The 14,811-nt window shown below is 52.5% G+C and overlaps 1 protein-coding gene and 1 long non-coding RNA gene across 2 annotated transcripts in view; one reads left to right on the top strand and one right to left on the bottom strand.

The window, feature by feature from the left end:
* Positions 1-13,747, top strand: part of PPFIA4 (PTPRF interacting protein alpha 4) — a 48,686-nt gene extending 34,939 nt beyond the window's left edge. Inside the window, 5 exon segments of the mRNA XM_032466669.1 lie at positions 3,237-3,334; positions 4,072-4,247; positions 6,779-6,847; positions 10,721-10,901; positions 11,451-13,747. Of these exon segments, the coding sequence (XP_032322560.1) occupies positions 3,237-3,334; positions 4,072-4,247; positions 6,779-6,847; positions 10,721-10,901; positions 11,451-11,500 (574 nt within the window). The 3' untranslated portion in view covers positions 11,501-13,747.
* On the bottom strand, positions 594-7,301 carry LOC116659298. The gene is made up of 3 exons (XR_004314620.1): positions 7,172-7,301; positions 1,099-1,164; positions 594-728 (listed from the first exon to the last, which is right to left on the bottom strand). It is a non-coding gene; the product is annotated as an uncharacterized LOC116659298 (long non-coding RNA).
* Positions 13,748-14,811: the final 1,064 nt, after the last annotated feature.

Consider the following 14,811-nt stretch of genomic DNA (forward strand, 5'->3'; position numbering starts at 1 on the left):
CACTTGGAAAATCTTCCCCATTTCTTGTGATTGGACTTGCTGAATTCTCTACGTTTACCCTGAGAAGACTCACACTGAGCCCAGCATCTAGTTTAGATGTCTAAGAAAGAAAGGAGTTAGACACCTCAAAGAAAATAAGGAAAGTTCTTTCTGGACCCCTGCCCTGCCAGCATCTCAGATCTGAGCCTCTCTTCTCCTTTTTGTTGCAGAGGTCTTCCATGCACAAGTGTCCGCAGTGGAGGTCCCAGACTGGCAGCCTGAGGGCAGAATTTGGCTCACAGATGTATTTTGTTTGGCCTACACGATTTTTAAAAAAAAATTATGACTTTAACTGCCAGTATTTAAACACTAGGGAATGTTGTGCAAAATTCTGGATGTCTGGCTTCTCTTGAAAAACAGAAAACTGTGGACACATCCTAGCGTGGACACAACCAGCTGGAGGTCGAGCGGCAGCCCTCCTAAGACATAGGCCGTCTCCTGGCCCTCCCGCTCCCTCCAGCCTGCCTCCCTGTCTCGAAATACCCGCTTGACCCTAGCTGGCATTTGGGTTGGAGAGTAAGGTGGGTGGTGACAGTTCCAGGAGTTGATGGTTCTTCAGAAGTCCTTTTTAACATCCCAGCTTCGATCGCGCAGTCTCCTGTTGGAGCCTGGCCCTTTGCCTTGGGCGCTTGAGGTGACAGAGGGTGGCACTGGGAGTGTGTCAGGGCTCTGCCCATGTCCCTTGGTCTCTGCAACTCATAAAGCACAGAAAAGGTAAATTTGGAAGGGATCTAGTTAGCCTCTAGATTTTACGGGTTAGGAAACTGAGGCCTAGGATGCGGCAGCAGCCCAGGGCCACTCAGGGATGACAGCAGAAGGCCAGTCTCCTGACCCAAGTCTCGTGCTCTGGAAGCCCCGGCTGTGTCCAGCCTCAGCACCGCCCCTCCCTCACCACTGGGGCTGAAAGGGAATCTTTTGTCTCGGTCAGTCTGGGAGGCTGCCGGGCCCAGCTGCACCTGTCCCCTCCTTGGTGATTGATAGGGCTGGGGAGAGAAAGGCTGCCCCTGCCGAGCCGAGATGTGCTGGGGGAGCCAGCGGGTCAGGGCGGCCCAGCCTCACCGAGCGTTACGGAGATCCTCTTCGTGACCATCTGCCCGGGCCCCAGGAGAGACTCTCGGCCTGTACCTGCGGTGCAGATTCAGCTTTAAATCTTGGGTACTTCAAAGTTTATAAAGCATTTCCACATTCCTGACCTCGGTTATGTATATAACTGCTTTTACTCCACTTGATGTTTCACAAGCACGTTTCTAGATCTTTAAGAAGTCTTTAAAATCATAACCTTTTAATGATGAGAAAAGGATATTTAAAAACTCTCCTTTCATAGACAGGATAAACAAGTCCAACAGAGATTGAATGTTACCCGGTCACTCAGCCAAGTGCTTACAGGATGGGGCCAACATCCTTCTTTCTTGAGACTTAACTCAGAGTTGTTTTTTTTTTTTTTTTCCTTAGACCATAGTGTTCTGTGGAGCAGGTTTCCATGAGAATCTCCTGTTTTGACAGGAGCACAAACACACACAATAATCAGCAACGTCCTCCTAAAAGGGGTACCGCTGCTGAGTGCCTGTGACGTTCCAGGAGCTGGCCTAGCCCTTTCATACACGATCACCTTTCATGTCACAGCAGCCCTGCAAGAGGCCTGTAAGCCCCTCTCGCCTGTGCTGAGTGCCGCTCAGCTGGGACGTGGCGCCGCTGGCAATCAGACCCAGGTGGATCTGTCTTTAAGGCCTTTCAGTTTTCATTACGCTATGCGACAGCTTTGAAAGTCATAGAAACTGGACTGGAAATTATAGTAAGTGAGACTGAAATTAGACAGGCGTTTCCAGTTAAGGGCTGTGTGGGCCTCTGCCCCCTCCAGTGGGCCAAGGCTTAAACCAGTGGACAGGGGCCTTGAGCCAGCAAAGAGTTCCTAGAAGTGGTATCTCTGAGCTACAAGAGATTGTTCTAGGCAGATGGGCTACGTGGGTAGACCGAAGGGGAGAGAAGGAGAAGTCAGCATAATTTAATCTCACAAAGCAATTACCTCAATGAGGGTCAAAAGCAGTTGGAGTTGAGAGGAACCTTCTTTTCTGTTCCTTCACTTTATAGATAACAAAACCCAGAGAGGCTGAATGAACAGTAGTGTTCAAGTTAAGGAAGGACCACAGTGAAAGCTGCCCAAGATGGAATGAGCTGCCTCGGAGGTAGCGAGTTCCCGTCACCAGAGCTGTTCAAGCACAGGTGTTCATAATGCTCAGAAGGATGCTACAGAGGTGACTCCTGCATTAGGTGGGAGCTTGGGCTGATAGCCTGTGGGGTCCCTTCTAACCCACAGATTCTCTGGTTCTTGGCCTGGTACTGTTTAAAGTACTTTTAGTACTTTATGTGAATTATTTAATTCATTAATCATTTATGGCATTTACTGTGTGTCAGGCACCATTCTAGGGGTTTGAGATATGTCAGTGAACAAAACAAAGCTCCTTGCCCTCATGGAGCTGAAGCTGTAACTGAGAGAAACAGACAAGGAATTGTAAACATATACCATGTTAATAGATAAGCGGTAGGGAAAAAAAAATGAGACCAGTGTGAGGGGGATTGCGAATGTGGGCTAGGGGTGGTGCAGGTGATGTTGCAGTTTTAAATCAGGTGGACAGGGTAAGTACTGAACTGAACTTTTGAGCAAAAGCTTAAAGGCGACAAGGAGGTGAGCCATGGAGCAGACCTGGGGCGAGGTGGAGGGTTCCAGGCAGAGGTAACAGCCACTGCAGAGGCCCCACGACACAGGCTGAATGTGCCTGCCATGTTTGAAGAACTGCCGGGCTGTCAGTGTAGGGGCAGATCATGTGCCATAGTGTAGGCCGTTGTGAGGATGCTGAGCGAAATGGGGATACCAGAGAGTGTCTGTAGGGGTCTTTGTCACTCCAATGCCTAGGGAGGGACACGTTGCTTTCATTCAAAGAACTTTCCTTCAGTCCATCAGGCCCACGCCCTGGCTGAGAGGGAGGACTTGGGGTCGGCAGAGAGGGAAGTGGTCTTGGGTTAGATCATGTCTAAGCCCTGGCGCAAGGAGGAGGCAGAGCGGGCTGGGATGCTCTTTGTGCGGGAGGATGTAGGTCCTGACGTGCTGTGGCTGGTGCTGGATGTGGGGCAGATGGGGTGGGAATGTGGCCCCACTGAGGCTCTGGCTCGGGGTGGGGTGGGGGGCTGTGTGCCTGCAGAACCAGTCTTCAGTATGGGATCATGTGTCTGAAGAGGCTGAATTATGACCGGAAGGAGCTGGAGAAGAGGCGGGAGGAGAGCCAGCATGAGGTCAAGGGTAAGCTTGTCAGGCGCGGTGGGGCCCCTCTGAGAGCAGCCTTGAGGGGCAGGGGTCCGCCTCACTGATCCCTGCCTCGGGCTGAGTGGAGGGCGAAGAGGCATTCCGTGCCTCAGGGAAGCTCCAGATCTGAGAGGGAAGACAGCCCCAACCTTAGGGAGCAGGGAGCTCCTCGTCTGATGAGGGAGACTCAGTCTATGCCCCAAGGATGCCGCCATCTGGTGGAGAAGAAATAGCCCCTGCCGGGTCAGCAGCAGCACCCCCTCCCCCCACACCAGACCGTGGCCACCGGTGGGACAGATGCAATGAATCCCTTGAGGGTCGTGCTGTGGACTGGTGTGGGAAACTGCTCATGGAACTTGCTGATCTGCGTGAGGTTGGACAGGAAAGGGGGGCAAGTCTTAGAAGGGACCTTGAAGGTAGAAAATAAGGTGGCCATTCCCTGCTTGGGGGCAGGGGGTGGCCCGCGCAGGGGCTCTGGGGAGAAAGCCCACTGGCCTGACCCTGAGTCCTGCAGACTGGCAGGAATGGAGTGGTGTGGGCTGCTTCTCCAAGAGCCCAGGTGCCAGGGAGGATGGAAAGAAGACATGGAAAGTTGTGGGGGATTTTTAGGGGTGAGGTAAGAGCCAGAGAACAGGGTAGACTGGGGCTCTGGGTCCAGGAACCTCTATTTCTTTCCCTGGAGAGGCCTTGGCCAAACCTGTCTCTTTCTGCTCCTTTTTACCCCCACCCTCCAGATGTGCTGGTCTGGACCAACGATCAGGTGGTTCACTGGGTCCAGTCTATCGGGCTCCGGGACTACGCAGGAAACCTGCACGAGAGTGGTGTGCACGGTGCTCTGCTGGCCCTGGACGAGAACTTCGACCACAACACGTTGGCCCTGGTCCTCCAGATTCCCACACAGAATACCCAGGTGGGCGTCCCTGTCCTCTGTCTCAGTCTCAGTCTCTTCCTCTCCTCCACTCTCCTGCTCTCTCTCTCCTGATAGGCATATGTTTGTGGATTTGTGGAAGGGTTGTTGGGGGAGCCTGTCCTAGAGGGGATCATAATGTCCTCAAACCTCCAAGTGGTCCCTGTGCATAACCCAGCCTCCTAGGAGACAAAGAGTCCTCATTACAGAGCACACCCAGCACAGCACCCCGAACACTGTGTTAATCCCCACTTCCTCCCATCTTTGCAGCTGAGACTTTTTCTCAACCTGCTTTCCTGACCTGACTCTTCTTCGAGGTAAACTAGCCCTGGTGCCCAGAGGGACCAGAAAACCCATATCTCCTTTGTTTCCCACCCCAGGAATCTGCTCTTGGGTCCTCAGGCTTAAGAAAGCTAAATATACCAAACAGCACAGCCCAGAGCTTCTCCATGCCAGGGCTTTGTCTCCCAGTCAACAGCTCAAAATATCAGACATCTCCTTCCATTACATTTCATAGTTACTATGAAGCTGTCATCTAAGAATATATCTATTTCTCTTGAGCCTATTTATATGTTTGGCCTTTCTAACTTCCTGTGAGTAATGGACTGGAGAAGCACTACCTGCTGTACACAGCACTTCCTGATTTGATTTGTCTTAAATGTACCCCTGGCGGGCTCCCCCTGGGAGAGGAAAGGGCCCCATCCTAACTGCCTGTGATTTGGTGGGGACGTTTGTGTTTGACCAGTCCTCACCTCCTATGATCTCATAAACTCTGTGTTGCCGGGGGGCCCGCGCCTTTGTCCTGCAGACAGAGTGGTCTTAATTCTTTGCAGCCTTTCCTCATATAGACTTGTCTGTGTGCCCTGATCTTTTTAGCTGCCCTTGTCTGGACTGTTCGCAGCTGTCAGATCTTTTTGAAATTCAGCCACCAGAGCTGCACAAGTTATTCTGGGAGCAGACGAGTTTTTGCTTGTGCGAGGGTAGGGCTGGGTTGTCTCGTAATTCTGGGTGTCGTGTTGGCCTCTCGGGGGTCAGTGTGTCCTACAGGCTCTTTGCAGTGACCCTCCCAACCAGCCAGAATGGGCAGCATGGGTTCCCCTCGTTCTTTAGGGGGAGCTGAGATTCTGCCCCCGCCGATGCAGTTTTTCTGTGCCCACCTCCAACCCCACTGGCTGCTTTCCCGCCCACACACACAGCGTTGTGAAATGTGCCTGACGTTTGTAAATGTCATATTCGCCTTTCACACCCAGAGGAGCCGTGTCACCTGGATGCTTGAAACTCAGCTCTGCTTCTCCGTGCTAATCACTTACGAAAATGTTGTATTCCCAATACCGACAAAGACTGTCCTCAAAGCATTCTGTGGTTAATATTTTCCGCCCAAGAACTGGGCTTGTTTTCCTCTCATTTCCTGTCTCTAAATACGCCCAGCTTTTGTGGACAGCAGTACGGTCTGTAAACAGTAGCAGGGCTACGGCTTTGTTGTTTTCTGATCTTTCTTATTTTTCTGACCCATTCATTTAGCTTAGCTCTTAGGGGAAGTAGGATCTGACCCTATATGGAATATTTCATTAAAAATGGTTAAAGGTAGCTGGTGGTGTGGGGAGGGTACAGCTCAGCGGTAGAGCGCATGCCCAGCGTGCACAAGGTCCTGGGTTCGATCCCCTGTACCTCCATTAATTAATTAATTAACCTAATTACCTGCCCCCCCCCAATTTCAAACCTTTATTTCTGACATTTCTCATATCTCCTAATGAGTTAAATTCCTGGGAGGCCTAGAGAAGGCCTTTATGTCCCACTCAGCCTAAGGGCCACCAATATCCGTGACTGAGCAGTCTTCCTAAGTTAAATTCTTGACGTGGAACCTTATAAAATACATTTATGTAATCGAGATAAGTTAAATATTCGTTATCCATGATCTGCATGCTAATCTACATCTCCATAAAGGTGGTAAGGCATGATTTCTTCCCTTACAGACAAATTGTGGGTTTTTTTCCCCCTGCTAGGTGAACCCTGTCCATCCGTGTCTTCTGTGTTCCTACTTTTTATTTTATTTATTTATTTATTTAAAATTTTATTTTATTGAGTTATAGTCAGTTTACAATGTGTCAGTTTCCAGTGTAGGGCACAATTTTTCAGTTATACATCAACATACACATATTCATTGTTGCATACTTTTTCAACATGAGCCACCACAAGATCTTGTATATATTTCCCTGTGCCGTACAGTATAATCTTGTTTATCTATTCTATATATATACCTGTCAGTGTCTACAAATTTTGAACTCCCAGTGTGTTCCTACTTTTTAAAAAATTATAGTTTTCTAATTTGCTCCATGTGAAAAAAATCCTAAGGTTTGACTTCTAAGAGGACACCGAGGTTAGCTTGAAGGAGCAGCAGCAGGGCTAATGGGTTAAATGCACCAAAAACCCCATCTCTGCCCTGGGACCCCCCTAGGAAACAGGTGGAAGATGGCATTAGAGGTCATTAATCATAGCCCCTCTGTCCCCTCCCTCTCTTACTCTGTGGACTCCAGGCACGCCAGGTCATGGAGAGAGAATTCAACAACCTGCTGGCCTTGGGCACAGACCGGAAGCTGGATGATGTGAGTGCTTGGCTGTGAATTAGGGACTTTGGGGATTTGGTTGGTTGGTTCATTGGAGTTGATGAGTTCTGGTTTCCCTGGGCTGATGATTGGTGGGGTGGCCTAAGGGAGAGGATCCGTAGAGGATGGGGAGGACCTCAGGGGACTGGGGAGGCAGGGCCAGGCCAGGCCATGGGTGTGGACAGGTCTCTGAAACTCCTTCCTTGCACAAAAGCTGGGGCTCCTATGCATGGCATCTCTAGCATCTTCCAACTCTCTGCCCCAAACCTCTTCACCACACAGGATCAGAGGTTCCCCCCAAAGGCCATGTCTTTGGGATCATACCTTTTTCTTTACTTCTTGGACTCGATCTCTTCAGTTCTATCAGCGCAGCATGTCTCCATCTGTTCCTGAAGTTTTCAACCCACCCAATCATGGGGTTGTTTGGAGGCAGATGCTATTCTGAGGTCACTGAGTGACAGGTTCGCTCACGGGTTCCTCAGTGCGGTCTGAAACAACTCAACACACTGCTCACTAGGCTTCTAGCATCCCAGCTTCCTCTCCAGTTTTACTCTTATGTCGACTTTTACACCACGTAAAGGTTTTCCTCTCCACCTGCACTGGTCACTGACGAAACAGTCCCTCCACTGGGCTTCATCAGGCCTCCGCCTTGAGTTTTGTTTGGACGATGTCTGGGAAGACTCTGATCATCTGGCTATAAGTCCCCCGTTTGAAATGCCTCCTAAAACATACGTGTCTCCTGAGGGGACAGCCCCCTCCTCAGCCCCTGCCCCGTCTCCCCCCAGCTCACTTCCCTGTCACCAGCCTGTCAGGCCCGACTTAGCTGCCGTGGCTCCAAACAAGTTAAAGAAAAGAGAGCAGACTGTTCATTTTTAGCCTCTCCATCTTCAGTTAGATCTGTTCCTGAGCCCCATCTTCTGTGCAGCTTCCCTTTCTTTGCACCTTTCCCCACACCGAGGCCTCTGCTTAGCCCTCCGGTCCTCCCTGTGGGACACCACTAGTGTTACCTGCTTATCAGTTGGTCCCTTCTTAGGTGGGTTTGACAGGGCTACAGCCCACCTCTGTGGAATGGCTACTCCGTATTCAGTAGACAGGACACACTCAGGGACATGCAGAATTTGTAGAGGGGTGATTTCTTCACGGAGGCACCTTGAAATCTGGAGTGTGTTATTTATGTATACATACACATATATTTCAAACATATTATACACACATATTATGTGTGTGTGTGTTCCCGTCAAGGAGGTAAACTTCCAAGTCCCACCAGGTGGTCCCACTCTGAGATCTGAATCTTCCCAGTGCCCCTGCGATGTGGACCCTCCTGCTTATCCCCCACACACCTTGGATCTGAGCTTTCTTCGCTGTATCTTTCCCATCTATCTTAGAGTGGTGCTTTCTAATTTATAAAACTCTTGATTCCTTCAGTCCTTACAAAAATATTCTCTACATGCCTGCTCTGGGCCAGGCATTGGGCAAGGCATGGTAATGCAGTGATGACAGATTTCTTCCTTTATGCTAACAATCATCATGGGAGTCAGGTTATTAACCCATCTTACAGATGAGAGATTGAAGCTCAAGGACATAACTTACCTGCTGTCACAGGCTGATACATGGCAGAGCAAGACTGGAGCAAAAGTATATCTGATTTCTGTGTTCTCCCTACATCCCGCTGCCTCCTAAAAGTGGAGCTAGCTGGCCTGTGAGGCTTCAGACCTTGGGGTGGAGTTATTGAGTAGGTGATGTCATCTTGGCAGCTCAGTGGGATTTCCAGGATGCAGCCAAGTATGGGGCTGGAGAGGACTGATTCTTTAAAAGGAAGCTTAAAGCAGAAAGTCAGGTCCTAGGAATAAGGTGAGACTGCGTGGTTGGGGTGGAGCACAGAGGGGAGGCTGGAGTTTCTGGGGACTGCCTCCTGTCCAGCCATCCAGCACATCACCAGCAGCCTTGAGCTGCCTCTTGCAACTGTTCCCTTTGCCAGTTCTGGTTCTCAGTTTCCCCTCTCAAGCTTCAAGGCCCTGGAGGGCTATATCCAGTTCTCTCCCACATGGAGAGCAAGCCTCGAGGGAAATGAGGAGATGGGAAACAGAAAGATAATCTATTAGAGGACAGGGGAGGAAAAGAGAAACAATCCTTAGGGTTGGCTGAAGATGGAAATGGAGAGAGATGGGGGTGGGGAGAGAGAGAGAGAGATTGAGAACACATGCAGAAGAGAAAGGTCCCTAGACTAGGTTAAGGATAGGATCATAAGGAAGACAGAGATGATGAGGGAATTTCCTGATACACTCAGGGATGGGACACCTGCTTAGGGAGCCACCTGCCATCCATTCACTTAACAAATACTGAGAGCCCGTGATGTTCCCAGGCACTACTCAAGGGCAGGGGATATGTTAGTTGGAACAAAAAAGATTATGATCCCTGTCCCATGAAGCATAGAATTTGAAAGGGGATGGGGGTCCAGAGAGGGGGAGAAAAAAGGAAGAGGGAGAAATGGATGAAATAATCCTGTAAGTACATGTAAAAATGCTACGGCAGAGATACATGATGCTAAGAACTGATAGAGGCATTTGGGGTTTTTTTGGGGGGGATGGTAATTAGGTTTATTTGTTTATTTATTTTAATGGAGGCACTGGGGATTGAACCCAGGACCTCCTGCATGCTAAGCATGTGCTCCACCACTGAGCTCTACCCCCCCCCCCCCATGGGGGCATTTGGCCTACTAAGGGCACAAGCAGCAAACCCCAGCGGGGCTGGGAGGGGTTGCCGAGGAGAAGTGGTGGGTTGGTGTCTCTCCTTCCTGCTGGTAGCCCCCTACCTGCGCCAGTTTCCAAGAACACAGGGGTGGAGGGAGATTAGGCATAGCTGCCAAGAAGAGTGGATGTGGGCTCTGAAGAGAGGGGTGGGAGGCCCATGCGGAGCGGCATCCTGTAGGGTTATGGCTCTGGGTGCCCTTTGGCACATATTGTTATTTTGGACACTTAGCTGGCATGGGTGAAGGGGCAGGTGGCAGGGGGCTCCTTTGGGGGAGCATTCCTCTGATTGGCCATCTGCCTGACCCATTGCTGTCAATCTTCTCACCTGATCCTGTCAGAGATAGGAGCCTGAGAAATAGGTAGGGCAGATGAGGTAATTCCCGTTTTACATTTACAGACAAGGAAACTAAAGCTCAGAGAGGTCCCTTAACCTGCTCAGGTCACACAGCTAGTGTAAATGGAAGCCAGGTCTTCTGACTCCTGACCCAGTGCTCTTCCCCGCAGACCGGGGCTGCAGCCATACTGAGGCCCCAGAAGGGCAGGAAGGAGTGAATGGAGGCGGGCTGGTGACTACTTCCCATGCATGAGGCTGGGAAGAGGAATGCTTTAAAGGTCAATGGGCATCCGAAGCCCAGTTTGAGATGGCTGGGGTGGGCAGGGAAGCCGAGTCCAACTGCAGGATGCCAGATTGGGGTGGGGGGAGGGGGTGGCGCGCGCGGAGGAGGGGTGAGGTATAGCTCAAGTGGTAGAGCGCATGCTTAGCATGCAGGAGGTCTTGGGTTCAATCCCCAGTACCTCCTCTAAAAATAAATAAACCTAGTTACCCCCCCTCCAAGATAAAAAACAAGTAATACAATAATAAATAAATAAAATAGTTTTTTAAAAAGCCAGATCCAAACAGAGGGGACCCCACCCAGCCTAGAGTCAGGGAATTTAAGAGTGACAAGGACTCCCCAGAGTCATCCCCGGAGTCATCCACTTCACCCCATTCATCTGCCGGAAAGGATTTCCAAAGGGAAAGGTACTCTAGAATCATCAGCCATTGACCGCCCTCACCCAGGCAGGGAGTGAGGGTGGCAATTCCAACCCGGCCCTGGGCCTCTGCGTTGTCCCCACGGTGCAGGGGGAGGACAAGGTGTTCCGACGCGCGCCCTCCTGGAGGAAGCGCTTCCGGCCACGGGACCACCACGGGGGCGGCGGCGTGCTCGGCGCCTCGGCCGAGACCCTCCCAGCGGGCTTCCGCGTGTCCACCCTGGGGCCCTTGCAGCCGCCACCGGCCGCGCCGAAGAAGATCATGCCTGAAGGTGAATGCCAGGCTGGCTGGGCCTGGGGCCTGTCCTGGCAGCCCGGGGAGGGCCGGCGGAGGAGCCGGGGCGGGCGCTGGCGCTCGGGGCGAGGCCGATGCGGCGCTGACAGCTCCAGGCGGGCCCCACGTGTGCTGCGCACTAACCCGCCGCTCTGTGTTCTCCCGCGGCTGCCGACCCCCCCAGCCGGGACGGCGGGGGCGCAGAGACTGGAGACCTCCACGGTTCGGACCTACTCCTGCTGACCCCCCTCCCTCCCATCCCGGGTCTGACGGGGGGTGTGCCCGTGGCTCGGGGTAAGTGGGCCAGGACGGCCCTCTGCCCGCGCACGGCCTCTCCGCGCACCTGCCCCTGGTCCCTGGTCCCCACCCCGGGCCCTGCCGCTCCAGCCCTGCTCGCGTGCGCTGCGCGGCTTGCCCGGTCCTGCTGCTTTCTGGCCTTGGGCGCTTCACGCTTGCACGCACGCCCCGGATACCTTGCAGCCTGTCTCCAGTGAGTTGGACTCACTCCCAACTCACCACTCAGTGCCTTTCTCTCTTTCTCTCTTAGCTCACTCCCACTATCTCTACGGACACATGCTCTCCGCCTTCCGGGACTAGCCACAGCCCCCAAGGCCGGCTTCCACCTGCTTGGTTTCCCAGGCTCTGATAGCCCTGACCCCTCCTGCTCGGTTCCCTTCCTCCTACAGGCTCCTACTCTCATCTGTGACTTTCCAGTCGCCCTGAATCTCAGAATATACTTGTCCACCCCCTCGGCATCGCACTAGCCCAAGTACAGCGTGTGTCCATGTTAAGTCTCTTGTGGATGTGGCTGGATCTCCTGGTGTTGTGGAGACAACCAGGTTGTCCATGCTTGTGGGCCTGGGGGAGGGAGAGGAAGCCAGCCCAAGACGGATGGACTCCAGCCTCCTCCTTCTGCATTTGGACTGCAGCCTCCACCAGAGACCAGGACATGGTGCCAAGGGCGGGGGGGTGGCCCTTCCAAGAAGAAAAGGCACTTGAGGCTGCCTTGCTTGGGTTGTTTGGCCTTCCAGTTTCTGTCCACCTCCTTTGGTACTAGACGGTCCACACCTGATTTTTGGCACCCCCAGCATTTCCCCTCCCCCAGCTCACCTGCGCAGCTGCCGCTCCTCCCTCACCTCCAGGGCCTTCCTGGGGGCTTGGAAGGGCTGCAGAAGGCCCCATTCTTCCTCAGGACTATGAGGCTGGCAGGGGGAAGGCTAAGGTGGAGATTCTAAGGCCCTGGTTGAAGGTGAATCCCCAACACCAAGTGTAGGATAGGGAAGCTCTCGGCCCTCCCGCCCAGTGGGAGGTGCAGCAGGCCAGCTGGAGAGCGAGCCAATGGCCTGGGTGACCTTAAGCCCAGATGGCGGTGGGAACGCACCCTGCCCCAACCGGAGGGGGAAGCCGCTGCTGGGCTTGGGGGAGGGGGGGATTGTGTGGCTCTTGGCTCTGGGGCAGAACGGAGCTAACCATGCCCTGCCAGCAGTGCTCCCAGTATCCCTGCCCTTTCTGCTCCCCCTGCCCCACTTCTTTGATAATTCCAGCCCTGTAGGAACATACCTGATGGGTGGGTTGAGTATACATTGACCTTAAAATCTGATTTGGGAAAAGGGTAATCTGAGGCTACTTTCCCCTGATCTCCTGGGAAGAAAATAAAGCTTCCCCTTTCGTGACTCATGACCCAGGTCCAGGAAATCGAGTGTTGGTGAAAGCTGTCATTCTGCTTGTCCCCAGACCACCACCCCTTGTTCAGGGCTCTTTAGGTGTGCAGGCACGGCCTCGTCCAGAAATTCCTGAGACCTGCCCGGCTTCAGCTGCTTCCCCCAGCGGCTTGGTGGCCTCCGGACCTGAGGGATACAGGTTCTGGTTTGGTAGGAATGTCACTTCCAAGAAATCCGCCTTCCTCACCCACTTACTCATTCTGCCAAGGTGCCTGGAAGTGTTTGGGACCCAAGTTCAGGGTGAGTTGATACAACCCAGGGCTTCATCTAAGCGAGAGGAGAGGAACAGTGCATGGGCCAGTGCGTGCCATCCAGCAGGTGGCTGAGCAGCTCGTTTGCGAGCTGATGACTTGGGTTCTGAGCCGGGGCTAGGCCAGCAGGTGGGATGCTGGGGTCAGAGCACCCTGTCCAGAAGGAGTGATGGAGCCTGGGGCAGTGCCAGGCTTAGAGTCTTATGCTACTTTTCAGTAGAGGAGAGGTCCACCAGTGCTGGAGCCGGGTGGGCTCCCATGGGTGTGGGCAAGGCAGCTGCCCTTGCCCTCAGTGTTCCCTGCCCTTCCTGCCTGCCAGGTGCTGGGAGTGGAGCTGGAGGAATTCTTGAGCAGAAAACAAGTTGGACAGAGAGAAAGGGCCCCTATCCCTGGGTAATGGATGTTAAGATCATGGAGAAACCCAGAGTCCTAAGATTGGTGAAGCTGGAGACTGCAGGGCTGTCTGACCCTTCAGGGAGCTCTGAGCTATCTAAGTGGGAAGGTCTACAGCTTAACCCTGTCATGACTGATCATGTCATAAGGCAGCAGCTGGCGGGACCCAGGTCTGTTCGGGGCATCTTGGGACGTTTTGCAGGGAGGTGATGAAGAAGAGAAACCTTCTGCATACATCGATGGAAAGCTCTTGTCTTGGTGTATCCCTCGCCTCACGGTCAATATATATTTTTAGTTGGAGAGTCACCAGTGACCCACACCCCCCTCACCAGCCTCCTGTATCTTGTCAGGTCCCTTCTCAGTACTGTACTGGCTCAGTGCATCAGGAGAGGGCGTGTGGGTGTGTATGAGTGTGAGTGTGGGTGTGTACATACCAATAAACAACCTGGTTTTAAGACAACATACAAATGGGTTTGCTTTTTTTTTTTTTTTTTTTTTAAACTTTGAGCTCCCCTGACACATCCAGCTTATTCCACAGTCCTGAGGGCTGCGGGCCTCTGGGAGGTAGTCAGGAACGACTTGTAGTCAGTGACCTTCTGTTTACTTACATAACCGTGGGACTGCGAGGTTAACGTGTGGCTTAATTGTGCCAAGGGAGTAGGGGAAAAGGAGGAGTGAGGAGCCCTGACTGCTGGGCGGGCTCAGTTTATTTCTTCTACTAACGTGCTTTTCTCTCCTCAAAGCCTTTCATGCTGATGCCAGAGTTACTGCTCCCAAGCGCCCTCTGGCCACATCACTGCTGTTCACACAGGTGGCAGCTCCCCACTGCCTCTGGGTCTGAGGTCCGGCTCCTTAGTGTACTGTAAGAGGCGCTGTTCCAGTGCCATCACCTCCTCCCAGCAGCCTTGAGCTCAGTTAGCTCCAGAATGTCGTGTCTGCCCAGTTCCGTCACCAGAAGGCAGCACGAGTTCTGCTTTCCTTGCCTTTGCAGCTGTGAATCTTCTAGACCCACTTCAGGCATTGTCTGGGAGGCACTGCCTGACCCGCCTCCAGCAGAACTAGATAATCAGTGACACTCTGCACCGCCGGCACTCTGCACACTGTGAGTGCTGGGCAGTCATTGCCTTCCCTTCACCTGTTGCCTCCTGGGCTGTGAGGACGCTCCGCTAGGTCAGTCTTGTTGATCTCTGTATCCCTAGATGTCTGTACTGAATGACTAAACGAACCCACCTTAGCTCAGAGGGTTTTACAAGGACTGTTATTAACTGGAGCTGAAAATTATTGAGAACTATTGTCTAAGCATGCTAAATGTATTAACTCATTGAATCCTCACAACCCTGCCGTGTATCATCACCACCATTTTGCAGAACAGGGAATTACCAAGCTGGGACCACGCAGCTGGTGAAGGTGAAGATATGCAGTCAGTGCCTTGTCCTTAATTACAGTAAGTTTGTTAGGACTTTCGGCCCAGGGCCAGCTGCGCTTAACAGGTGTTACTTGCCCCTCTCTCTCTCTTTTTTTAATTTATTATTATTATTTTTAA

This window comes from Camelus ferus, chromosome 23 (assembly GCF_009834535.1).
Source record: "Camelus ferus isolate YT-003-E chromosome 23, BCGSAC_Cfer_1.0, whole genome shotgun sequence".
NCBI classification, from domain to species: Eukaryota; Metazoa; Chordata; class Mammalia; order Artiodactyla; family Camelidae; genus Camelus; species Camelus ferus.